General features: G+C 50.9%; 1 protein-coding gene across 2 annotated transcripts in view; it reads right to left on the reverse strand.

Annotated features, from left to right (window-relative positions):
- Positions 1–369: 369 nt before the first annotated feature.
- Positions 370–25,960, reverse strand: part of KSR1 (kinase suppressor of ras 1) — a 61,417-nt gene continuing 35,826 nt past the window's right edge. Inside the window, exons 3-20 of one of the 2 annotated variants that reach the window (XM_054166307.1) lie at positions 19,903–20,050; positions 17,412–17,883; positions 16,004–16,008; positions 14,194–14,254; positions 13,150–13,233; positions 12,536–12,597; positions 12,323–12,429; positions 11,848–12,016; positions 10,242–10,283; positions 9,449–9,503; positions 8,766–8,811; positions 8,169–8,548; positions 7,170–7,266; positions 6,292–6,425; positions 5,730–5,861; positions 5,304–5,439; positions 4,849–4,982; positions 370–610 (exon numbers count right to left, since the gene is read on the reverse strand). In XM_054166307.1, coding sequence (XP_054022282.1) covers positions 532–610; positions 4,849–4,982; positions 5,304–5,439; positions 5,730–5,861; positions 6,292–6,425; positions 7,170–7,266; positions 8,169–8,548; positions 8,766–8,811; positions 9,449–9,503; positions 10,242–10,283; positions 11,848–12,016; positions 12,323–12,429; positions 12,536–12,597; positions 13,150–13,233; positions 14,194–14,254; positions 16,004–16,008; positions 17,412–17,883; positions 19,903–20,050 — 2,343 coding nt within the window. In that variant the 3' untranslated portion in view covers positions 370–531. The remainder of the gene's footprint in view (positions 611–4,848; positions 4,983–5,303; positions 5,440–5,729; positions 5,862–6,291; positions 6,426–7,169; positions 7,267–8,168; positions 8,549–8,765; positions 8,812–9,448; positions 9,504–10,241; positions 10,284–11,847; positions 12,017–12,322; positions 12,430–12,535; positions 12,598–13,149; positions 13,234–14,193; positions 14,255–16,003; positions 16,009–17,411; positions 17,884–19,902; positions 20,051–25,960) is intronic. The other variant, XM_054166308.1, reaches the window with a different exon arrangement.

The raw sequence follows: 25,960 nt of genomic DNA on the forward strand, positions 1-25,960 counted from the left end.
TTGGAGGGGGCCTCAAAAGACCATCTCATGCAACCAGCCCCTGCCAGAGCAGGGCACACAGGTCTCTCAGGGGCTGGTTTGGGCAGATCCTGATGCAATAAATGGATTTTTACCTCAAGCAATGCAAAGTGGAGCCTGGAACTCCAACCCCTTGCACCAGGTCCATCTCTATTCCGACAGGAGCCAGGTCCCTGCTCCCAGCCCCCGTGCAGAGCTCCTGGGCACGGCAGGGCACTAGCAACAGAGCTTCTCTCTCTCAGTGCTATTGGAGAATGGCTGTAGTTAGGCTGGATTCATCGTTTATTATGTTTAAAAAAATAGAGTTCACACAAAAGTATCCTGTAAACATTCCTCCAGGGGCTGCTGCTGCAGGGGCACAGCCGAGCCGGGGCCAGCACCCGGGGCTGGGCGCTGCCGGCGGCGCGGCGTGCGGCCCGGGCTGCCCCAGCTCCAGAGCTGGGAGGGTGCAGTGAAGGGTTCTGGTGCCGTGTGAGGAGCAGGCAGGGCTGTCACAGGCCGTGACACACCGAGCTACAGCTTGGGGTTGCTGGGCTCCAGGATTCCCAAGCCAAATCTCTCAAAACGCAGGACAACTTTGCTACTGTTAATGCTGAAAAGAGCGGGGAGGGAGAGGAGAAGGGAGGGGAAGAGTTATTTATTTCTAGTTGTTCTTACAAAGCCACAGTCCTACAAAAGGGACTAAAAGGGGTTAGGCTCTGACCCAGTACAACTTGGGATCACCCAGCAAAGAGGCTTAAGTAATTAAGCAGTAACTAACGTGTGAACTCACTCCTGCTGACCTCACTGGGGCAAGCACACAGCACAAAGCTGACTGGCCTCAAACTGGAGGCTTTCCCCAGTACCTAAGGTGGGCAGGTGCCCAACACTTGTCCTCGGTGGGCACTTGGGTTCCTTGGAGTAGTAGGGAAGGAAAAATGAGTTACAGAAAAAGGGGTGTTCTGGCAAGGTGCTTCAATGTGTTCTAACACCCCAACAGAACGAACCCAAAGCCACTGGCTCCTCCTCATGGGCTTGTAGTGAGCACACAGAGATGTCCTTCCTCTCACCCTCACCCTGAGCATGGCTGGAACCATCCTTGACTTCAAACTGCCTCCCTGAGCAGCCAGCCTGGAGAGCTGGCAGGAGGCTCTGAGAGAAGGGGGCTGTGTTTGTCCTTACTGAAGACAGCAGAAAGCTGCCTGGTCCCTGGTGCACGTTCCCCTCTGTCCCTATCCTCTCCCCTCCAAAACAGGATTGAAAGAAAGACCTTTTGTAAAAGGCACATATTTGCTGTGTCACCTGCAGCTCTGCAAACCCCAACGCTGGGTTGGACATTTTGCTGAACAGGGGATGTAAACAGGAGCGAAGGATTGAATTCACAGCACTGGCTTTGCAAGGGGAGGAGGAGGAACTGAAGGGTAGCTCTTGCTTTCCTCCTCTCTTACACAACACCGTGGCTGGTCCTGCTCTGGACAGGTCTGGTCCCGGGAGTGGAGCATTCAGTCAGGGGCTGTGCCTGTGCAAATGTCCCTGTTTGCCTTCAGTCCCCAAGCCCCCAGCCGAGCGCTAAGGACGACAGGCACCACCTCAGACTGCAGCTGGGAGCCTGCACCCCTCTGCCTCCTGACATGCACAAGTCACAGCAGCATCAGGAAAGCCCCGAGGTGCCGGGCAGGGCAGGCAGCAGTCGCTGCTGCTGGCAGCTGGTTAGTCAGAGAGCAGATCACCAGAGCCTTGCCAGGAGGAAGGTGCAGCTGCTGAAATGCTTCAGGAGTGAAAGGTGGCCACGTTGTTAGACAGTAACTTCTTGCAGACAGGAGTTGTTATTCAAGCTAACAGCCCACACCAAGCAGGAAAGGCAGAAAAGGAGAACGTGGATAAAGTGTTGGTTATGTCCAGGGGTTAATTCGTGGTTTGGTTTTGCTTTTGTAAATGGAAGGTGATTGTCCAGGCTGCCGGTTAGGGTACAACACATGGAAGCATGCAAGGTGGAGCCCGTTATTGCACCAGGAGCTACAACCTACAGAGAAACACGGGAGGGGAGGGAAAAAGACAGGGTGAGAGTTAGTTTGCAATTACCGAAAGCAAGCCCTTGAGAGCCACTCACGACAAAGGGCACCCCAGAAGAGAGCAGGGGAAGGGGGGGTTAGCGCCGCGCTGCTTCCCGGAGGAGCTGCCGGAGGGGACCTGAGCGTGTCCCCAGGGGGGCTGAGTCTGAGCAGGGCTCTGGCTGGCACAGCTTCGAGGAGAGGCTCCCAGCGTGACTGGAATAGAACAGTCTGCAGGGGATGAACACCGACTGAGCTGCCTGCTCTTGCCTTTCAATGAGCACTAATGCAGCTGTCAATGATGCTAATTAACACTGACACTTAAAGCACTTCTCCATTAACTGCACTGAGCAGTGGAAAAGCAGCAATGGATGCAAAGTGCTGAGCCACTTGTGGGGGTGCAGGGCGGGGGGGCTGGTCTGTCTACCCAGGCAAAAGTAATGAGGGGAGCTCCTACACAGACATTGTTCTGCATCTGCTCAAGAGCAGCTCCCTATGGAAACACTAATCCGAAAGGATCAGCTGGCAGCCTGCTCTGGAATGCAGCACTCTCCTGGCCTGGCCGCCCAGATGGGAAGCGTGGCTTCATTTCAGTGCCAAGGAGAGAGCCTGGCTGTGTGCTGGGGAGTGTGCAGCGAGCCTGGGCCCTGGCTGCTCTGTGGGGTCAGGTTAGGCAGGTGCAAAGATGTCAGAGCAGTCAGCAGCTAATGACCCAGCACGAGTGGATCTTGTACAGAGAAATGGGGCAGGGAAGTGTTCACAGAGCCACAGTGCTGGGGTGCAGCCTGCTTCTGCAGGGAAAACATTCCCAAAGGACACTGCTGCATCCTGCACAGCTCCTGGCAAAAGAGATGCTGCCTTCATAGCATGGCACAGCATGGCTTCAACACAGCCCTTGAAGGGGAAATGTCACAGGTGAGGGTGGATGACTTAAGGGATGGATAATGGAGAGGCACAAGCAGAGGCAGCTGGGTGCAGACCTGGCCAACACAAGCTGTGCCACCAAGAGGGCTTGGTATGCTTCAGGCCAGAAAAGGAACAAAAATGGTGGTTTGTTGCTATTTTTTTGTAATTCAGACTGAAGGTCTGATGAGAAACAATCACATGCAGGTCCATTTTTCATCTCAGGTTTTGTTGGTTTCCCCTTAAATGCTTGTTTTAAGAACTGTAGACAATTGCAGTCCCAAGGACTGAGGGGCAGCTGTGACAGCTCTGCGGGAGCAGTGGGTGGGAGGCTGCAGGAAGACTCCTTGGCAGTGTCACAGCACACAGGGGCAGGCTCTGATGATGCAAAGAATAACTGCCCCAGGTAAGACCACCCCAGCCCTTTGTTGTGCCTTTCTAAAGGAGTGTTTGATACACAAACCTCCCTGCCTAGTGCAGGCAAGACCCCAGAGAGCTCTGCTCATCAGATAGCAGGTGGTGAGCGCTCAGAGCTGGCTGCCAACAGTCTCCTTTTGTACAGAGGTGAGGCCAGAGCCTGGGAGAAGCATCCCACACTCACAGCTCTTAGCCATGGGGATGTGTCAGGGACCCAAGTGCATGGTGGGGAAACTGCACAGGGGACAAATGGTGACAAAGCCCCAGCCAAAGCCCAGCCACCAAAGCACGAACTGCTGTGGCAGTCACCACGCAGGCAAACAGCAGCCCTTGGTTAGTTGTGCTAAGGTTGTGCAGGAAGGGTTAGGGGAATGCAAAGGGGTAAACAGAGCAAATCAGTGTTAGAGGGGCAGCAGATGAAGATAAACACTGAGTGAAGAAGGTGGTAAATGGGCACTGGTGGCAAACACATCTGATAGGGCTTTCTGTCTCTTGGCTCCAGAAATTGTACCTGCTGTGCTTCCACTTGATTCTGGTAGGAGTGAAACCGGGCACCAACCTTCTCTGAGGGACAGGTTAGCTGTGAGAAGGGAGGCTGAAAGTCTTAGGCTTTGTGGTGTTATGCTCACCCAGCCTGAACTGGAATGAGTTTTCAGGTCTGGTCTGTCTGGGATGTACACTCAGAGGCTTTGAGGGACCTCTTCCAGTTCTGACAGTTAATCCTGTCAGACTTTTCCTCCCCAGCTGTGACACAGAAACTGACTCTGAAAGTATCACAAGCTGACAAGGATTTACAATGACTTCTCCTGACTGATCTTTCCTTGGTGCAGATCTTGACCTTATTCCAACCAGATTCAGTCCAAACATTGCCACTTGTTCCTAGCTGTCAGTTTCCTGCACCTTCATCATCTCTCAGTCCCTTGACATATGATTACAACTTGCTTTGGTCCCTCCCCAGAAGTCAGTTCCTGACTCAGATAAATGCTGCATGTCTTTATCTGCCAGTGCAAATGGGGCTCTCTCCTGTACAGAGGAGGAGGAAGGGAATGGATATTTTTTTCCCACATGCTCCTTGAGGAAGGCTATGGACTTAGGACTCTCTCCCAAAATCTGACATCTCAGGGTGACAGGGAAACAGTGGCACCTTGGTCCTTCCCTTCCTCACTCAGTACCAGCCACTATGGAGGGAAAATTCTAACCACTCTGGGGGCAACACTGGTGGTGGATGCTCTCTGAAACCAGGCAGGCAGCTTGGATAAACAATCTACTGAAGGAAGGAGGCAAATATCTTCAAGTAGGAAATGAACTGTCTGAAGCACACCGACTTAATTGCAGCATTTCCCAGCGCCCAGGGAAGCAGAACAGCACACTGCCGCGCTCCCCCCCGAGCTCTGGCAGCCCCCGGGGAAGGCAAAACAAAACACAGGGATAATCCAATTTGGAGCAGCACCAGCGTTCTGTAACAGCAGCAAATACTCACTCAGCAGACTTCCAGAAGTGGCCTGGGTGGGAGAGTCGCCGGTTCAGCTTTGGCAGCTTTTCAAGCATATCCATGAGGACAGTGAAGCTGGGCCTCTCGCTGAGATCAAACGACCAGCAGGCAGAGAGAATTTCCTGCACAGGAGATTTGGGGCTCATTATCTCCATTTAGTTCACAGGTCAACCGCAGACCCAGCACTGTGATCTGTGTGAGCCCAGCCAGGGGGGTGTTTAATGGAGCCACTGGCCATGCTCACAGCATCCTGCACGCCCGCTCTGCCTGATGCCTGTGGGCAGAAGCTGAGCACCTAACCTGCTGCCCCACTCTAAATCTGTGCTCTCTCTCTCCTGCCCTTTAGAGTTCTAACACAAATAAAACAAATCTCCTGTCTAAGCAGCTGCCTCTTTTCCTGGGGAGCAGCTGTGCAGCAGGATTGCTGCAGCTGAGGTACTCACGTTGACTTCTTTCCCCAGGCTCACAGTGGCAAGGACTTGTCTCACTCCCTCGCCGCTCCCGATCTGCCAGATGAGTGCCTCTGCAGGCTGGCTCTTGAAAGGCCACTCTCTCGCTTGCAGCTCATACCACACGGTCCTGCAACATCAACAGACAAATCAAGGCTTTGCCTGCTCTTAAGAAAGTTACAAACCCCAACCCTGCTCTGAATCCTTCAGACAAGCCAAGCCCTGGAAGGTGTGAGGAGGCTGTGCTGCAACTCCCTCCTGCATGCCTCTGACCCCTGACTTTTGTAGTAGGTGAGAAAAGAGCATACCAGAGACAGTCCCAAGCCAGTGAGCAGAGGAGCCCTGGCTCACAGGGCTCAGGTCTGTAACAAAGCTCATTTTAGCAAGCTCCCACGGTGCTCTTGGCTGTCCCTCTCTTACCCAAAGGCATAGATGTCTGCAGCTTTGGAGAAGGGCAGCTTGTCTTCATCTTTCCCAGGGGCCATCTCACGAACGATCTCAGGGGCCAGGTAGCACAACCAGTCATGAGGCAGCTTCAGCTCATTCTCCCTCCTGATCCAAAAGCAAGAAGTGGCACTGAAACTGCTGCTTAAGCCAGAAGCAGCACAGTGACCCTCTCTGTGCTCCACCTAATGCCCTGACTTCCTTTACTCAAACGTTTTCCCTGGCATTTCCTTTCTGGCTTCCTTGCTGTCTTAAGAACCAGGCCTGTGTTAGCCTGACTCTCCAGCTCATTCTTGGGCTTCAGGTTTTCTTTGCTCTGTGTTCTGAGTCCTACTCCATACATAACCTGCCAGCAAGCTGCTATGGGAGCTGTAGAAAGGACTCTGCTAAAAAAGAAAACAAGTGGATATTCCAGAGATGTGTGGTATGCACCAAAGCAACCCACAGCCCTCACCTGGACTGTGCAAGGCATCACAGCCTCTACCTGCTCATTAGTTATCATTCTAGAGGTGGACCATGCATTGAAACCTCCACTTACCTTCCCTCCTGAACCACACCCGAGATTCCAAACAATCCAAAGTCAGTGATCACCACTTTCCCATTGTCATAGAAAACATTCTTGGACTTCAGGTCCTTGTGCACAATGCCCTTTGCGTGGAGATAGCCCATGCCCTGGGGAGCACACACACAGATGGAGACTTTGGTTCACTATGCACAAGCCTGGGCATCCTTTGCCTCCTCATCACTGCAGTAGGAATGATTCACTGTGAGGACACACAGCAGCTGTCTGACTTGTGCAGGAAGGGTGCAAGGGAAGCCTTGCAAGGGAGCAGATCTCAGCGCTCAGCCTCTGAGCTGCTTTCCATCCCCTGTGCGGTGGGGCTGCTGGAAGGGTACTCTTAGTTCATGCAGTAAGTAGCTGTGGACTTCACAACCCTGAAGCAGTGTGTGTGTGTAAGAGCAATGATCAACTGACCCAGGCTTGCACACTACATTCATAGGCTTGTTTCTGCCAGGAAAGGAAACTACAGCTTTAGAAATGCTTCTTCACTGGAGAAATACTAAAAGCACAGAAAGCACTGAGCAGGCCTGGGAAAAAAATGCCATCTCCTGCAGAAGGAGTCACCTTGGCTGCAGCTGCTAGCAAAGAGAAGGCACTGGGAAGGAAACCTGCCCTGCACATCTTTCTTCATTGCTCTTTATCTGAGTTCTGCCTCCCCAGCCCCTCATTGACAAGCCAAGGCTCCATTTCTTTCCCTACAGGCCTTTAGCTTACTGCCCACTAAATCAGCACTTGGAGCATCTCCTGCTGCACACCCTCTTGGGCTCCTGAGCCTCAGAGAACCTCTGCAGCCCCTAAGCTCCTGCTGGGACACAGACACAGATGTCTCCATGAGCACAGGGCCCTCTCCTCACCTTAATGATCTCCTGAGCGATCTGCCTGGTCTTGTTGATGTCCAGGGATATCTTGGGGTCCCGCACGAAGGAGTGGAGAGTCCTCCCCTTGCAGAAGCTACAGGAAAGGGGAACAAGGAGCCTTGAGAAGGTCTTTAGAGCACTGGAGGGAAATCAGAGTGGAACAGTGGACGTGCAGCTGCTTTTCTTATCGTGCTGAGAGCCCTCTCCCACCGCTGGGAAATGCCATTCTGGAGAACTTCAAGGACCCAACCAGTTTACATCTGCGTGGGTGTGCACATGTACAGGAGACCTATTGTTAAAGCATGCTCAAGGACATGCCACAAATGCTTCTGTATTATTCAGAGACCCAATTGATGTTATGCTGCTCTGACATCCCTAGTCCAGCTTCTGCTGCTGGTGCTGCTGCTCACTGGAGCAAGAAACTCTCTTTGGAAGTGGCAATCAGAAATGACTAAGAACCTCCCTGGCCAGGCGGTGGAAGCAGCATGCCCTTGGCCTGACTGAAATCCAGCCTGCATCTGAGCATCCCCCAAAGCTGTTATCTAGAGCTAAATGGTCCTCATCTCAAATAAACACTGAAAACTGGAGGCAAGTTTTTTGATTGAACTGAAGGAACATTTTTGCCTTATCAGCAAAGGAACTGTTGCATTATCAGCCTCACACATTTATTGTCACTTGGCTGAACTGGAACCATCTGGAAGTACAAGGCAGAAAAAGAACTGGAACAGGCTGTTTTCCTTTCTCCTGCCCTTTGAATTTTCTTCTGCAATAATTCAAAACCAAAATTGCCAACAAATGTCACACATTCCCTACCAGGAGCCAACTCTGGTGTCCAGAACCCTGAGCAGCACAGCCTGCATTCGCAGCTGGCCACCTCCTGACTGAGAGGTCTATTTTTGTAGAGAACAAATAAATCCATTTCTATCTAGAGTATGACTATTATAAAGCCCTTGGAATCTGTATGTTATAAATAACATGAAGGTGCCCTATCCTTACCTGGTGATGATGGCTAGGTGAGGAGGGTTCATGCATGCCCCCATGAAAAGCACCACGTTCTCGTGCCGGGTCTGTCTGTAGTTCATCACCTCCTTCTTGAAGAGCTTGAGATGATCCTGGTTGTTCCCATCGATCTCCAGCAGCCTGATGGCCACCTCCCCGTGCCATTTGCCTTTGTAAACCTTCCCCCAGCGTCCTTGGCCGATGGGATCCCCCAGTTCAATCTGCTCAAAGGGAATGTCCCACTCCTGCAGGTAGACGCTGGTCTGGCTGGGCTTGCGGTAAATCATCCCTTGCAAGTGTGGCCTCCTGTTTGGCAGATCTTCCACCTCGTCCTCATCATCTTCAGGTTCTGATTTATTACTCTCTGGTTCTTCCACCTGCTCACAAAAAGAGAAGGGAAACATATGCTGAGAGTCCCACCTGAGGGGCAGAAGCAGCAAAGGCTGCTCTGAGAGAACTTCAGAGGGCTGGATGTTCACATTTGACTCCAGCTCTAGAGGTACATCTCATGGACAAAGTGACTCCAGCTCTAGAGGTACATCTCATGGACAAAGTCATTCCTGAAGGCTACAAAAGGGCAGGCCAGGAACATACCTCTGCTTCACACTGAATTCCATCTGTGTCTGGCTGCTGCTGGGCACTGGCAAGAGAAGACAGGTTCAGGTTCACAGTGAATACAAGGGTTGTGTGCCCACCCCAGCTAGCAAAGGGAACTGCTTCAGGGGGAATGGAAAGAAGCAAACCCAGAGAACAGATCTTGCTAGCACCTGAGCAGGTCAGAGAACAAGGAAATTACTGCAACCCTTCACAGATGAGGTTGTGATTCTCAAGGATTACTGGCAGGGATTGGTGGGGCAGTGGCATGGCCACGTTGTTGCCCTGCCTTCCATTCCTGCCACTGAAACACCTCCAGTGGGGAGTGCTGGCAGCGTAGGCTACAAACTTTGGCATGCCCTGCAATTCAGATCATTTAAAGCTGTTTGCTGGCAGCAAAGTGTGCCATGCTCTGTGTAAAGCTCCCTGACTTCCTCAGCCCCCTCTGATCTCAGGAGTACAACCTCACCAAAACCAGGTGTGACAGGCACGGGCTTCCTCCTGCCCTGCTCAAAGGAAGCTGTGCCCAAGGGGCAATCCCAGCAGCACCTTTGCTGGCTGAGATTATGCTGTGAGCTCTCAGCTGTCAAGTTCAGGTTTGGTCACAACACAGCACTTTCAGACTGGTCTGAAGATCAGCAGGGAGCCACTATGCAAATCGAGGCATTGAGAGCTGTACTTACTTAGTGTCTGCAGCTGTCTCTGGAGGCTGTGCTGCCTGTGCAGGACTGGGAATTTCTGGGAAAGCAGAAACATTTTGGGACAGAAATTTTACACTTTGATCTCTTACAGATTGGAAGTGTTAACATTGCATCTGTGATTATCTGCTTCTTATTCAGGAGCTGTGACCTCGAGCACAGACAGTAAGGTTTTCCACTGCTGTTCATTTCAACTGCACTCATCTCTCCTCATGTGCCCAGGCCCTGCCTTCCCATCCACCTCCTTCTCTGTCACATCAGGTCAGTCCTCGTCTGTGAACTGCTCACACACCTTCAAGCTGTCTTGGACAATCAGAAATACAAATCCTCACAGCACAAGGATGTTTGGCTTCATCTCTACTGCAGGCTGTGTGTTCCAAATGCACCTGGGTCTGTCCAGTGGCACCAGTCCACAGGCAGCTGAGCTCGGGCTGCAACTCCTTCCAGAATCCAGAATAAACAACCTGTCCCTGGCAACCCCACAGCATCAATCCTCACTTGGGAAACCAAGAAGCTGTTTCTAAGGGGTCACAAACAGTTAGCTGAGAAAAGTTTGCACAGGCAAGCCCACCTCAGCCTGTAAATCACATCCCTGCCTCCTGTGAGAGAGACCTTGAATTATCTACTGAGATAAGAGAAAGTCTGAGCTGGTTTAGATACTTTGGAGGGGAGAAAAAAGCAAGCAGAAGTATTGCTCTTGGGCAGCATGCAGAAGTTTACAAACAAGTTACTCTTTGGCAGCAGAAGCTGGTTAGTAGAATTAAACCAATCAACTCACCTGGGAAGATAAATTGTTGTCTATGCTGAATGTAGTAGGCAGCTTTTTTGTGTTTGGTTTGGTTTAAATTGTGGGGTTTAAAAAAAAATAAATAAACAAAGAAGAAAGAAAAAGAACAGCAAAACAAAAACGTTAGCAGCAGAAAACCAAACAGAAGAAACAAACACAAACACGTTAGAGAGGCTCGTCGGTGAGAGAGTGCCCCATGTGCAGGCAATGAATTAGTCCCAGCCCAGTGCTGGGAAACAGATTAGTGGATTATCAGCCTGCTGGAGGGGTGAATTTCAGCACATGCACTTTGGAGGGCTTGTGACAGATGACACTTCCCAAGTGAGAGCTCTGTTGCCAATAAGCAAAGGCTCTGGTGGGCAGACACTCAGACTGCCAGCGGCAGGAGCAAACAGAGAGCCCAGGACTGCTAACAGGCCCTGGGAAGGTTGCTGCTTTGGTGCTCTCTCAGGTCTCCAGCTTTTCAGAGATGCACCCCGAGAAGCTGCAGCTTGTGAGCCCTCTGCAAGCATTATTCTGTTCCAATTTCAGTCCCTTTCAGCACTAGGTCCTAATACAAAGTAGCCGCAGTAAACCCCTCGTAGTAAACTGGCTCTGCTTCTGCTCTTTTGGAGCAGGCTACAACAGCAACCTTCCCTCAGATCAAAAGCTGGATGCAAAATGTTGAAGGCTGGGTGGAGCAGCTCTGGAGCAGCATTTCCAGAGCCAGGGAATTAAATTTATCCTCACTCTGCAGATCTTTGCCCTTGCCAGAGGGTCTCACCTCTACCAACTGTAAGAACGCAGATGTGGGTTCTCAATGTGTGATGTCTGTGGGCTAAACTCTTCCCCACCAGATGCATAAGGCAGTGGTTTGGAAATGAGTGTTAGGTTCCCTTCTGGAAGGGACTAGTAAAGTAACTCCTGCCAGTCCTCAGTTTTTACCTTTTGCTCATGATTTAAAGCCAGTGGGGACCAACCAGAGCAGGCAGCATGCATTGTACAGTACAACGAGAGAAGGGAGGAGAAAGAATGGAACTTTTGGGGGTTGTTGTTTTAGTCACTTTCAGAGAAGGAGAAACCAGAAAATCAAACCCTTCTAAGCAGGGGACTTAGGACTAGGGGGGATGGAGCAAAACTAGAAATGGCTAGATGCAGATTGGATGTTAGGAAGAAGCTCTTCCCTGTGAGGGTGGTGAGAGACTGGCACAGGTTGCCCAGGGAGGTGGTGAAAGCCTCATCCCTGGAGGTTTAGAAGACCAGGCTGGATGTGGCTCTGAGCAACCTGCTGTAGTGTGAGGAGGTGTCCCTGCCCATGGCAGGGGGGTTGGGACTGGATGAGCCTTGACAGACCAACCCTGACAGTTCTATGATTCTAAGGTGCCAACATTCATTAAAAGCCCATCTCCTACAAAGGGGATCTTGTTGATACCACTTCAGAACTTGTAAGACTAGAGTGTTGTCTCCTACCAGGTGCTGAAGACAGCCCTTTACACCTTGCCTAAGACACCACCATGTGTTCAGCAACCCGCAGCTACCCCTGACGCCCTGGTTAGCCTCTGCTCGCACAGAGGCACTTCTGATCTTGGCAGAGGTCTCCTGACACAGCCAAGCTTACCTGGGAAGTTAAACCGGCCATCCCTCTGGCCCATAGGGGATGGGTTTGGGGGAGGGGTTGCACTGGGAGGGTTGGAAGACTGGAAAGGTGCTGGGGAAGATGGTGTGGATGAGGTTGTAGAAGAAGGATTACTGCTGGAGTCCAGATGGTTTATTGCTGGTGGGTGCTCCTGCAAAGCAAGGAAAGTCACTCGTGAGAAATGGATAACAAGAAGGAATTCTCCTCAGGGAAAGGGAAAGCACAGCAGAGAAAGGGAAGCTGTCAGTCACAGCCTAGCTCCTCTAAGAGAGCAGGCAGCTAGGGCTGTGCACAGCCTGTGTTTTACAAGGAGAAAACGTCACATATCGAAGTCTCCTTGCAACGTGAAAGCTCAAGGAGCCATTCTTGCTCCATCCAGCAAGACACTGCTGCCACCTCTCCTTACTGTAGCTCCTCAGTCACTTACAGGCACAAGAGTCACTCAGCCACCAGGTACCTTTTTAGTCAGTGCTTTGGGAAGAGTTCCAAACTGCGGTTCTGCTGGTCTGTCTACTGGGTTATTGATATCAGAAGGGACAGACTCTGTTCTTCTGATTTTTGTGACTGCAAAACAGGTCGGAGGAGGGAGAGAAAAGCTTTAATCAGACTTTTATTCTGGTGATCCCACCAACCCCATTGAAATGCTAAGGATCTGCAGAAAATCACTCACTGGGAAGGAAGGATATTCTACAAGCAGGTGCCTCTTTAGTACATTTGTTGTGACATTTTAATCTGAAAGAGAAACATTAGATGTTAAATAGCAACTTGTTCTTTACCCCAAAAAGAGGAAGCCTACCCTTAATTTGTAATTCTTATGCTAATCTCAGAGGGAGTTCTGGAATGCTCCGGGCCCCAGAGCAGCAGGCATTCAGATGAAGAACCCTATTATGGATGTCATTAGGCTAATGAAAGCCATATACATATCTTAGCATCTGATTTGGTTCGTTTGGTTACCTTCACTGACTCTCAGCCAGCCACGGGGAAGCACTATAAATCTCAGAGCTCTGGTCTGAAAACCCAGGCAGTGAAGCAAAACTGAAGCCCTCAGTGACCCCACTCCAAGGTTTGCCCACGGCTGGGTAGGAAGCCTGCAGCAGGGAAGTAAATTCAGCTCGTTTGTGTGTCGGGCTGCCAACCCAACACATGAACTGTGCCAGTCCAGAAGCTGGCTGGGAGCACGATGCCACTGCTAAGAGTGCATCAGAGGAAGGGAGAGGTGTCCCTGCGAGGCTGCAATGAACCAAACGCAAAGTTCCCTGGGGAAGGTCATCCCTGGGTGCTCACCTGCAGTACTTACACTTCACCCCGAACATCATGCTCTTCTGACACACTTGGCAGATCTGAGATAACCAAGACTTGGTAGAGAACCTAAGTAGAGACAAGGAGGGGGGGAAATGCTGTACAGTGAGGCGGCCGAAGGCAAAGCAGCATTCGCAGGCAGGTGTGGACAGGCTCCTGAACAGGGCAGTGGGGGTGTGGGAAAGACTTCTCATTTTCTGCTCCAAAGCAACTGAGAGAAGGCTGCCAGCCAGGCTGCTGGCCTCTTTCTAGCTCTCCACTCTGGGAGGAGGGCTGAGAGGCACTCAGAGGTGTCTCAGACAGGGTGTGCACGACAGCATCACAGCTCTAGAAGGTCCTCTGGGAAGCCTCACGCAGCCCAAGGTACCCAAGTGACAGAATATCAACTCCTGCCATAAAACCCCCTCGGGCTGGGACTGGGCTTCACCTCATGATACAAGCAAGCACTCCGAGAGGGAGCACAGTGCACACACTGCCAGTGCAGATCAGTCACTGGTGCCCCTCCTCAGGGCAGCAGGACATGCCACGCGGTGCTGAACACCTTGGTAGAGCTGGGACCCAGTTTGCAGTGGACAGGAGGGTCAGCACACAGAGGCTGGGCTTGGCATTAGAACTTGCTGGCCCCCTTTTGGTTTGGATTTGGGAAGGGGGGATGCAAAAAGGGAGAAGGAGGTCAGTATCTGCTCTTGCCTGGTAGGGAGGAGGCAGCACATCTGTACACATCTGTAGCAGTGGATTAGCAAAGGCATTGCCACACTTTTGCTGTGCTTGGTGCCCATGCACAACACTGTCAGTGCTGACGCTCCGCTCAGCACAGTCACGAGTCAGCTGGCTTTGTGAAAAGGGATTTCAGGTGCATGCATCAAACAGGAAAGAAGCTGAGACACACAGCTAAGGCTGGACTTGGTCAGTGAGGCTCCTGACCCAACTTCAAACCTATCTTTGAGCCAGGAGCACTAGAAAGGATCCTGCCCTGCTCTGAGCCCTCAGCTTGTTCCCTTGGTGGCTGCCAGAGCAGGTGTTGCTTACCTGTGTGTTACAGCTAAGCCAAAGTCTCTTCGTACCATCTGAGGGGATCCTTGGGAGAGCTCTGGTGAGGACAAAAGAAGGTTTTAGGGAAGCATTACTCACAAGGGTGCTCGCCAGGCTAGCCAGAGAGCAAGCAATCACTGTGGTGGATACTGCTACAGCACAGCTGATCCTGGCTTGTCCTCTGCTGAAAAGCTACTGCTGGGCAACCACTGTTTGATTTGCTTTTATCTGGAGGCAGTGTGAGGTGAGATTTGGTGGGGAAATCATTTCTCCTGATGTTGGTGAAATCAGAATGGTTCTGTTTAGGGACTACAGAAGCTCATCTGGTTAGGTCTAGGCTGTTCCCAAAGAGGAAAGCCAGACTTTCCTCCCCACTGGTTCCCCACAAACACCACCCCACTCCCCAGTTCTCATGCAGAGTCAGTGGACCTCAGCATTTTGCACTGAAAAATGATCACCTCTGGTTTATAAACAGGGCCAGTGTGACCCAGAAGAATAAAAACATTGCTGTGAGATGACTCAGCTAGCTGGTAAGTGCAGAAAGGGGGAGAGGCTTGAGCATGCCAGGCCAGCTCTCCACATCCTCAAGGGCTCTCAAACACTCAGATCCTGGCACATGTCCTGAACTAAATTCTCCAGCCAGGCTGCAAATGTGGAGAGAGCTGGAATCTGGAAATACCAACACAGCTTCGAGGCTGGACACTGTCAAGGCTTACAGAATCCACTCTCTTTCTTTGACCCTAGATGGCACCAGATTCTTTTTTATCACTATTTCAGTGCTCTTTCAAAGCCATCTGTGGTCTTCAGCACCTTACAGCAGCCTTTCCCAAGGAGTATTGCTGATCAGGCCCTCCAAATGCAGAGTCCTCTGAATTAATCACAACAGTCAAGAGGGCTGGGAAGATGGAAGAAGTTTGGAACTGAATGGGACTGAAAAGAGCTACAGTAGAGAGTTCGAAACAGGCAACAGGCCAAGGTGCAGAGAAGCACCAACATTCTTCTCTTTGCATTTATTGTAATGCCTTTTGTTTTGGCATGCTGCATAAATTCCCCCACCCTCCCCAGAGGACTGCTCCCATTTCTGCTTCCATTTCATAGTTTTCTTTTTAGGCTCTTTTCCCTGCTGGAAATAACTCTGGGCTGTTGCTTTGTTTGTTTTAAAGGCATCAGACAGGTGTGTGGGGCTGGAATAGCCTTTTCTGCTTTCTGTGTTTTATGCTTTACAAAAAGCTGGGGCACTTTCCAAGATGCCTGGTTGTCTGTGTTGGCTTCCAAGGTGACAGGTTGTGTCTGAGACAGGCACCCATGGTCACATTAGGACAGCTAAACCCCAAGTGGCTGGATAACAACACACATCCCAGTGCTGTGAGGCATGAAACACAGCAGCAGCAGAGGAAGCCTTCCACATCCAGGCTGAAGCATTCCTCGGGTTGCACACAACTAACTTCATTCCAGAGATACCTGGCAGTGACCACCCAAAGGCACTAAATGGTTAGATGCTGTTTCTAGCACCCAGAGGCATCAGTAACCGCTGTCTGAAGTGCCAGCCACGCAGCTACACCCAAACCCCTTGCTTTAACTCCATCAGCAATCCTTGCCCTGGCTTTTGGCAGCTGAAGGTACAGAAAGGACCAGGTAACCATCCTGCAGTTCTCCAGCAGGCCAAGCTCCTGCTGCAGTGAACAGCAGCTCTGGGCCAGAAAGCCCTCCTGAGGAGCTCCAGAGGCTGCAGAGGGATGACAGCTGACAAGGGGAAGTTCTTCTCTCTCAGCCATGAAATGAAGACAGCCCTGCAAAAATCTCTTACCGAACCTAGAGAGAGAGAGAGAAAAAAAATCATGTCTTGGTATGCATGTGACAGGATACACACCTTGCTGCAGCTGAAAACCCTTCCTGCAGCCTCTGCTCTCAGGTTTACAAACATCTCTGGTCATGCACAGGCTCCTGAAGGTGCTGCCCAGCCAATACTTTGCTGTCTGCACACGGCAGCCTTTGCTGGGCACAGCTTCAGCCTGTCAGTGAAGTGCACCAGAGTGCACCTGAATTTTGGCTTGCAGGTGGGAAGTGCTGCTGGGGCTGCACAGCTCAGTCAGCTGGCAGGCTCCATGGAGTGCCTGAATCCCAGGTAATTCCTGTCAGAGGTCCTGGATCCCAGCAGAACCAAGTTCTTGCCACTGACTGATAGATTCGTAAGCATACCAGGCTGGAAGGGACCTCAAGGATCACCCAGTCCAACCTTTCAGGGTAAGGGTAGTTTAAATGAGGTGGCCCAGCTCTGATCTTCAAAACAAAGCTGTGCATTGGCCACAGAAGCTTCCTAGCTACATGGAGAGGTTCAGCAGTCTGCAGGGTTTGGTCCACAGTTCATAGGCAGAAAGCTGCCCTGCCTGTAAGGCTGCCCACTGCTCTCAGGCCAAGCAGCAGGCAACGCAGTGCTGTGGCACCAAAGCACAGCCCTCTGCTCTTGAGGCTCAGCCCAAAGGCTCAGCCCCACCCTCAGCTGGGCCAGATTCCCTTACAGAAAAATGCAGTTTTGGCTCAAAGGTCCTGAGCAGAACCAGCTCTCTGAATTCTCCCAGGTGGTCTTGCACTGATCCAGTGCCTGCTCTGTGATGTTTAGGGATAGCCAGAGTTTGGAAGGCACATTTCTTTCCCAGTTGCACCTATCAGTTCCATGTTAGAAGAATGTCTTCCATCCTACCCACACAGAAAAAGTGTATCTCAGAGCCTGGATCAGGCCAAACAAAGGTGTAGCCTGAGCCCATTTGTCTTGCTGTGGAGCTACAGCTGAGTGTACTGCAGTAAATGTGTTTTAAAACCTGCAGTAGCAGCTAAAATACATCTGAAGATAAGAACATCAAAGGATACCAGCCACCTGAACTGGGGAGTACACTTTAAGGGCCAGAGGAGAATTGTAGTGTGTGCAACTGAGTCTAAGAGGCTTGAGAAAAAATTGGTTGAGGCCCTTTAGCTGCAGCAGCAGCAGCAGCCCAGCCTCCCCTGCAGGTGCAGTTGCAGAGCAGTTCAAACATTTCCACTATTGACAAAGAGGGTTTGTGCTTATCTTAGGACATCTCCCTGATACAGCTTCTCAAGCTACAGGGCCAGCAGGAGAAGGCAGATGGACAGCAGCTTTCTCACACAGAGCCAGAGTGGAGCTCTGCATGCCCTGTGGTGTGCAGAAGCCCACGGGGAGGTGGGAGTTCCATGCTTACTTTATTGGAGGAACTTCATCTATCCTGTTTCCCAGCTGTGATTCGTGGGACTTGCTCCTGGTGAGGGTTGGAAAGTTGGGTAGCAGCTGAAAAACCTTCCTGCAAGGGGGAGGAGGAGTCCGTGGTGGCTTCAACTTGTGTCTTCTCTTGGTCTGAGGGGTGGTTGGAGGAGTGATGGTGATGCTGTGAGGAGTCCTTGGGGTTAACCTGCCACTGTGTGCGGGGAAGGCAAAAGGGTCCAGCAGGTTTTCTGCATAGATAGAAGGTCCATGACTGGAGGCCAGGGAGTCTGCAGATGGGATTGTAGACACGGACACAGAGCGTGCCTGCTGGCCGCTGCCCTTGGGCAGGTGCAGCGCAGAGGGGCTCCAGGCAGGCGTGGAGGCGCAGGGGGGCTCGGCTGCGCCCGGGGAGCTGCTCTCACGGCGTGCCTCAGGCAGGTTCAGCAGCACATCGTCCTTCAGCTCCCCACCTGGGCACCAACCACAGACACGTTAGGGGCCGACGAGAGAGCAAAGGCCAAGGTACACCCCCCCCACATCCTGCTGCTTCAGGCTGTAAGGCTGGGGCTGCTCCCCCTGCTTTGCACCCACCAACCAAAGCGCAGCTCAGTTTCTCCTCCCCTGCCTAAAGGACACTTCAAAGCAAGAACAGCAGCAACTTAGTCCCCTCCCTCCTCTCTGCAGCTATGCACCTCAAAAGCTAAACTCGGGCCCTACGTTCCAAGGTGGGCTAAGTTTGAACAGCTTGGAGCTCTGCTGAAGAATATGGGATCTGCACACCCTGTGGATTTGGTGCCAACCTGTCTAGACAGAGCTGCACATCCAGCCTGGCTCCCTGCCTGCCTTTAGACTGCTCTTTGGGAAAAAGAGGAAACTCTTCTGTTAGCCAACACAACTGCTAAACACCTCTTGAGCTGAGAAAGGCCATCAGACTGCATACAAGGAGAGTCTAACAGCTCCTGGTGCTCCTCTGTCACTTTTCCCTCTCTCTCTGGCATGTCCCAGTGTCTAGAAGTCCTTCTACAACACCTAGCACTGTAGTTCAGAGCAGTCCAGTGCAGCCTGTAGGACAATTTTGGGTTTAAATGGGGGGCTGGGGGGGTGGGAAGTACAGAGGTCTGCAGGCATCAAAGTGAGAAGGCACAGATTACTGGGATAAGTTCAGAGGCTTAATTCATCAAGATAACTCTCTGACTTAGTTTTAAAGATGCTCTTAATGGCTTAAATGAAGGTGAAAAGTCAAAGCCTCGGGGCCTGATGTCCTGCTGAGCAGTCAGTGGTTGAGAAGAGGTCAAACACCTGGGTTTCAAAAAATGCCATTTCTTTATAGCAGTGCACACCATGGCTGCTGAACAATGCCTGGGGATGCAACACTATGGATGGGAAATATTTGACAACCCAGGACAAGAAAGATTAGGGGAAAAAAGGAAATATGCAGCTGAGTTGTTTGATGACTTTTCCATGAACTAACCTTTGTGATTTGCAAATGGTAGGAACTGTCATAATACCAACAGGAAACATCCCCTTTCAGTGACAGATTGATCCTTGCTACAAAGAAAGATCTGATGCACGTTAGTACCAGCATGCTGTGAGGAACACTCTTGTACAGATTGATTTTTACAGGGCCTTTGAACACAGCCTGGGGAAGGTGACAGGGAAAGGTGGTGGTGAAACAGCACTCTGGCAATCTTGAGCTCGACTGATCTTAAATGCCTTGGTCAGAGCCATTTGCAGGCTGAACACATGGGTTTCTAGTCACACAGTCCCCTTCTTCCCATCGTTTCAAGGGTTCTTTGTAGCTCTTGAATCTCCTATTGTCATTTGGCTAACGATGCTATCAATTCTAGCAGTCAAAAGAGGAACAGCAGGAGGTGAGCACTTGGAAGGAGAAGTGAAGCAACTCCAGAAGCTACCCAGTGATGGAGATTTGGCAGAGCAATGCTCTTCCCCTCCAAGCTGAACTCTACTCAGGCTTCTGAGCAAAGCAGTGCCAAACAGAATCACAGCTGCACTCTGAGCTGGCAATATTTGGGCAGGGGATTACCTACAAGAAAGCTGGTGGTGTTCATTAGGTCATGGATATGTGTGCTGGATGATGGAGGACTGACTGGAGCATCAGACACAGCTCTGAGCAGAGAGGGAATAAGGGTAAGAGTCTAATGAGCAGGAGAGGATATTCCTACATATATTTATTCCCATTTATCTGACTTGCTGTCAAAACCAAATCATTGCAACCTCATGCACATCCAAGAGCCACAACCTGATCCTGGTTACAGAAAACAGCCAAGTACTGAGGGGTGTGCAGACTGTGGCACCAAGGGACAGGGGTTAGCACCAGACTTGGTGGGTAGGTAGATAATGGCTGGACCTGATAATCTTAGAAGTCTTTTCCAGCTGGAAGAACTCTCTGATTCTGTATGAAAGGAAGCAGGGTGGGGGCTGGGTTGCCAAGAAGCTAACTGCAGACAGAACATCAGGGCAGTCTGTACCTGATTCAGTCACCTTCCTCAAGCAGCTCAGGGCCCCGTTGAGCCTGGAGCACTCCTCGTCTCTGGCACCACATCTCTTCATGGTTTCCTTCACCTTGGACTCATTCATTTCTAGTAAGGCATCTAAGGTTAGCTCCTCTGGTATTCTCTGCAGAAAGACACGAGGATACATTTCTTTTAGTAGATAGCCAGATACATGAGGCTGCCACTTGCTATTCTGATGTGCTTTAAATAGTGCCACTGTCTCACTGCCTGCTCTGACTCATGATTTACTCATGCTGGCAGGGCATCTCTGGAGGATCACTGGGTCAGTGATGACCGTGAGGCAGAGCTCAGCAGTGCTCAAGTGCTGCTTTCTCTCCTCCCTACATCATGAGACCAGGCACATGCTCGAGTGTGCTCTGTATCACCAGGATGTTATGGTCATCCTCTGGTACTGAAGTTAAGATTAGAGGTGATTGCAATATTCTTCTTCTCCCCCCACCCCGTGGAAAGTTTTCACTCGGTGTTTTTGAAGGGCTGCTAGCGAAAGCTTAACTTTGTCATTAAAAACAGCCTCAGAAACAAACCAGGCCTAAAACCTGAGGGAGGGGGAAAATGACAGATAAAGGTGTTTGGCTTTTCAATAGAAGAATGAAAAGTAAAACCAGTGAGGAAAATGACTTCTTCTGTCAAACAAAGGGAAATGTTTTGACAAGGAGTTAGAGACCTCCTCCTCCAGCGGCTTTTCCTCCGTGAGAGAACCAGCCTTCCCCAGCTCTTGCTTGCAAAGGTCTTTCTGCACAACTCCTCGTACATCTTAGTGCACCAAAGCCCCCAGAGTGATAAGGTTTAGACCAGGCAGCCACAAAAGATACAAGGGACTGGAAAGCATGAAATGATCTGGTATTTCCTGACACACAGCTGAGCTGTGCTGCCTCTCCCCCCCCATTCAAATGTTTCCAGCGTAAGGCCGCAGCGATTGTGGTTAATAAACAAAACCAGGATATTTAGCCCAGATACCCAGGAATTTCCCTGAAAGTTTTGCCTAAACAAACCTCACTGCTGCCTACTCTCACAATGAGATCACCAATTTCACAATATCTGCCCTTCCTAAAGCTTCAATCTCTTTGAATCAAGCTATAGAAAAGCCTTTCGGCTTTCAGTGGAAGAGGAAACTCCCAAACATGTCTCACTCTCTGGACAAACAAACAAACTAAAAAGCCTGAAATCCTCCAGATTCTCGACCCCCACTTCCCACCACAACCACACGTGGATGCTGCTGAATGCCCTTTAGCAATCACAGCTGTCCTAACCCAGGCTCGCGGCTTCTGATTTGCACTGCGCCAGCGCCAGGAGCAGCCCCAGCTCTGGGAGCTTTCTAGGAGTCATCACAGAGTCTCCATTTTTAGTAAGTGTTGCATGCAGCAGAGGAAAAAAATAATAAAATAATACATTTAGAAAGGGCAGAAGCCTAAGGAATGCATCCTGCATCTTCTGTCACATGCCCTGAACCGGATGAAACACAAACACAGCTGACTCCAGGAGAGGCCAAGAATTTCAATGAGCAGTGAGCACAAAGCAGGTCCACAGGAGAGCCAGAGTTCAGTGATGTTTGGGGAGATTTCCTGGGTTTCTACAACAAGCAGAGTAACAAACCCACAGCCATCCCAGCTGACACTGGGGATTATTCTTCATTCTTCTCCACACCTGCAGCACCAAGATGCAGGAGTGCCCCAAAAAAAACTTGTTCCTGAACGACTTCCACTCGGATAAAAGGCAGGAAGCACCAAGAGTCCAATGAAAACAGAGCAAGATTCACCCTCCTGGGATTCCTAACCTGACATTTCACTCCAAAGGACAAAACAAAACCCCAGGGGTTCAGATCATCTGAATGGACTTGGGTTTCCACACCTCAGGCCCTCCAGCAGCAGCCAGCACAGGTTTGCTCATGCAGAGCCCAGGGCAAACTGGGCTGGTAAGAAGAGACTCAAGCCAAGACCTTCTTACAGCTGGCACCCCCTGAATTCCTGTCCCCTGCACGCAGAGGGCAGCCGACAGAAGCATCTTTGTTCAGTGCTATCAGAAGGGTGGTTCTGCCATGCAGACTCAGCCTGGCAGCCATACAAGCAGCTCTAAAAGGGACAGTGACTGGGGGCAAACCTGGAGTGAGTTTTAGTGTCCTAGGGAAGGAAGTTTGCTACAGCAGCAGCACAGGTGGCCCTGCAGAGGCTCTGGGGCTGGATGCTGCTGTTTCCCCATGAAGCACAAGGGAAAGCCAGTGTCCTCACAGAAACATCTATCCCATTTCATGCTCTGACACTGGCCTGGAGCAAGCAGGATCACAGCCATGTCAGTCTTGAATGATCTTGAAACATTTCCTCACCCCCAGCACTCCCCTCCAAGAAACCAGCCCAGATGATGCAGTCACAGTCTTCAGCAGCAGGATCACCCTAGACCCGGGTAAAAGCTCCCAGGCCATGTTACCCAGCATCACCTCACACCACACAAAGGTAACCAGTAACTTATTAGAGCTATTAGTAAGTCAGTGAGTAAGATCTGCTCAGGGAAACAAACCTTTTCCACCACAGCCAGTTTGCAGCCCAGACATTAAATGGGCACTGCATGCAGCTGACGTGCAGGGCCAGCTGGGATGGGCCTGGCCACAGCACCACTGGGGATCTGGTTTCTCCAGTGTCTGCTCTGTGGCAGGACCCAGGCTGGACAAGCACACTGATAACAGGGTGGTGACTGGCACAGGAGGTATCAAGGCTTGGCAGCAAACATTTGGGCTGGCAGAAATGTCAGCGAGCCACAATGTTTCCTACCAGCAAGTGTGGCATCAGATACTGAGAAACCTTCTCCTCACCCTGTTTGGAGATGACAGGAGAGTCAGTAAAGCAAACCCCAATGAAATAAAACCCCAGGCTAGAAATAAAGAGGGAATCAGTGTAGCCCACAAGGCTTTGTCCACTCGAGCAGTCAGGCTGCAGTCAGCTTCTCTTCTGCTGTTCTCCTTCTGCAAGGAAAGAGCAGCAGTTACCTAGGGCAGTGCCACCACACCTTTGGCAAGAGCCTTGTACCTGTGCAGTCAGTGGAGTGAAAAATGAGCTCACTTAGGCCTTTGGACTGAAAGAAAAAGAGCATATAGTGAGTGTGTGCTTCAGCCTGTGCCAGCAAAGCAGAAGGGACTCTCTTAACTTGGCTGTTCTCTTTGTCTGGTGGCAGCCTGATGCATAACTCCAGGCCTGCTTGCTTTGCAAGTCTGATGGGGTTTAGTGCTTTTGAAGACCAAAGCCCTGCAACCAGTAATCCCCAGCTTTCACTTTCCCCCAAGCATTCACTTTTCATTTTCAAGCCTTCCTGCCTGCAGAGAGAAACCTGGCAAACCAATTTTTTTACAAACTACAAAACATTCCAAACTGCTGCTGAGCTTCTTCGAAGCCTTGGGGCATTGTCCCCTTTGTCTGCTTCATTTGCAGGACACAAGCACGGTGAAGGGCTTGGGCACCCCTAAGCTGACTGGTTTCACCTCCATAAGCAGGTCCCTGCTCTACAGCTCCATGTGTGGCCTTGCCATGAAGAGTGGGAACGGTTCAGACACCACAACTGAGCAGCACAGGGCAGCCCCAGCCCTTTGCTGAGAGCTCTGCTCTGCATCCCCAGCAGCCACACAGCCTGGGGCAGGGCGCAGCCTGCCGCCAGCTTGCCCCCTTCCTGCCCAATCTACTCTTTTGCCCAAGAGTTTAATTTTAGAAAGACAGAACAGCAAGTTGTAGGAAAGTATAAGTACAGAAAAGGAGATTATATTTAAACAATCCAAATGACCTTGAGCTGGGAGAGCTCAGACTTTCTGAACCTGCTGCCAGCCCCCATGACACGCGACAAAAGAAATAAGCCTTAAAGGGAGGGGGGGTTGGAAAGGAGGAGGGAGGGGAAGTAAGAGGCTTTCTTTAAACAGCCACTCATGTGCTCCACATATGTGGTGGCTTAATATAAAACTGGTCAACCTGATCCCTGTAAGATTGGCCTGATATGATTTAGCCCTGTGTTAGCCACTGTGATAATGATGAGGGTCACTAGTTCAAGACGGCTCCTCAAGCAGGTTCAGCTGCTGCTGCTTTGGCCCAGCTGTTGAGTTATGGGGGGGACAATGTTCCCTTCCCACGTGGTGGGCTTCAGCCCTCAGTGCAAGTGCAGTTCTTTGCCCTTGCAAAGGGGTTACCCCCAGTCTTCAGCAGTGAGGGTGAGAAATGTGGGTCCATACCTCTCCCTACCTGCTTCCTCAGGGGTACTCTGGCTTTAAAAAAATACAGCTTCAAAACAATGCAGCTTAAAGGCTCCCTGGGCACACCTTGGCTACAGCAGGACAGGGGAAGCTGCAAGAAATTCAGATGCTACTCTGACAACAGGATCAGATTCAAAGCGAAGCAAACCAAAACCCAAACACAGACAAAAATAAAGAGCAGGAGAGGCCAAACCTGCTTTCGGTTTTTCAGTGCCTCAGAACTGCCAGCAAAACCTAAAGCCTTCCTCACCACACACTGCTCAGCAGAGGTGATGCTAAAAAGCCAAGCCCAGCCCAGGTATGGTTCCTCCCTAGAAGGAGTAAGAAGACTCTTCTACAAAGCCTTGCAGGCTCTGCACCTCATGGTACACACTGAAAAGAGGGAAAAGCAAATCACAGTGTGTCCAAGAAGCCATCTGAATGTTAGCCTCAATTAGTCAGGGTGAAGAGTTCACACAATGGTGTAAGAAGGTCTTTAATCTTGTCTGGTGTCCAACTTAAATCCCTGAAACACGGCAAAAATGCTGGTATCTGACACAGGGGATGGGTTATTTCTGGTAAAGATCCCTCCCTGCAGATAAGCCAAGGGAGCTAATGCTGCTGCTAGTGCTGCAGAAGCAGCCTGCCCTGCTCCTTGACCTAGTAGAGATGGCTCTTCCCATAGAGCTGGAGAGCTGTCAGGGCCCCAAATGCCTCCTCTTGAAATCAATACATTCCCTCACCAATCATCCTCCTGTAAAGCAGCAGATGCTAGAAGAGAAAGCCCATTACGTAAGGTGCTTAAATTCCCACTGATAGCTCTAAGCCAAGCATGTAAGGATGCTCTTGAGAACATCTTGTGCCCACCAGTTGTTATTTTGCTCTGCTTCTCTGGCGTCTGCCGAAGGAGGCACTGAAAATTTGTTGTATTATTAAACTGCTGCAGCTTTTGTGGGCATTCTGGGAAGCCTCTCACATGGAATCTCCAGCTTGCATTAAACTGTGAGCACACCCAGGCTGGGGCTTCACTCAACATCTCTCTCTTCACTGTTTCACCTCTCACACAGCAGCCAGGGTGGAGTGGAGCTGGCAGTCTCAGGGCATTCCCACTGGGTTTGCTCTCCATGGACAGGGTAGCTGCTGTCACTTACTAGTTTCCTGTGGGGAGAGGGATGGAGCAGTTGCTGCCTTTCACTGCAGATCCTGACAGGTAGCAGAGCCTCATGCTGACCACCTGCCATGAGCCATTCACAGTGCACAAGGCTGCTAGGGGCCCCTGGACCCCTTAGCAGGAGAAGGGAACGCTGGCAGAAGCCTCCCCTCTGGGGAGGGGCCTTCAGCTGGAATATAGGGATGGAGATTGAGATGCAGGAAGCCTGCAGGACAGAGTTAATTTGCATAGACACAATTAGCACATTCAGGATCTCTGCTATCTGGCAGTCCTGTCAGAGCTTCTCCTGCCAGAGCCATGGAAATCCCCACACAGCCAAAGCCCTCCCAGTCTGTTCATGCAGATACGATGACAGAAAAAGATGAGAGGATACAGCTGTGGAAACCTGATAGGCTCTGGGAGATCTGCCTCTTCTGTTCCCCCAACCAAAGTAAGGATGCACACACACAGCCCCCCCTTTCCTCCAACAACTGATCAGCAGCTTCTGCTGCAAGTCCATGCAAGTCTAACCATCTGCCATGGTCTCACAGCATCAACTCTGTGCCAGTGCTGCATCTAGACAGCAGGAGACACTTAGCAGGCAATTCCTACTCGAGGCATGAACCTTTCCTGCCTTGCTCCCCACTGTGCTCAGGAACCAC

The sequence above is a fragment of the Dryobates pubescens genome, chromosome 13, assembly GCF_014839835.1.
Source record: "Dryobates pubescens isolate bDryPub1 chromosome 13, bDryPub1.pri, whole genome shotgun sequence".
Taxonomy (NCBI): Eukaryota; Metazoa; Chordata; class Aves; order Piciformes; family Picidae; genus Dryobates; species Dryobates pubescens.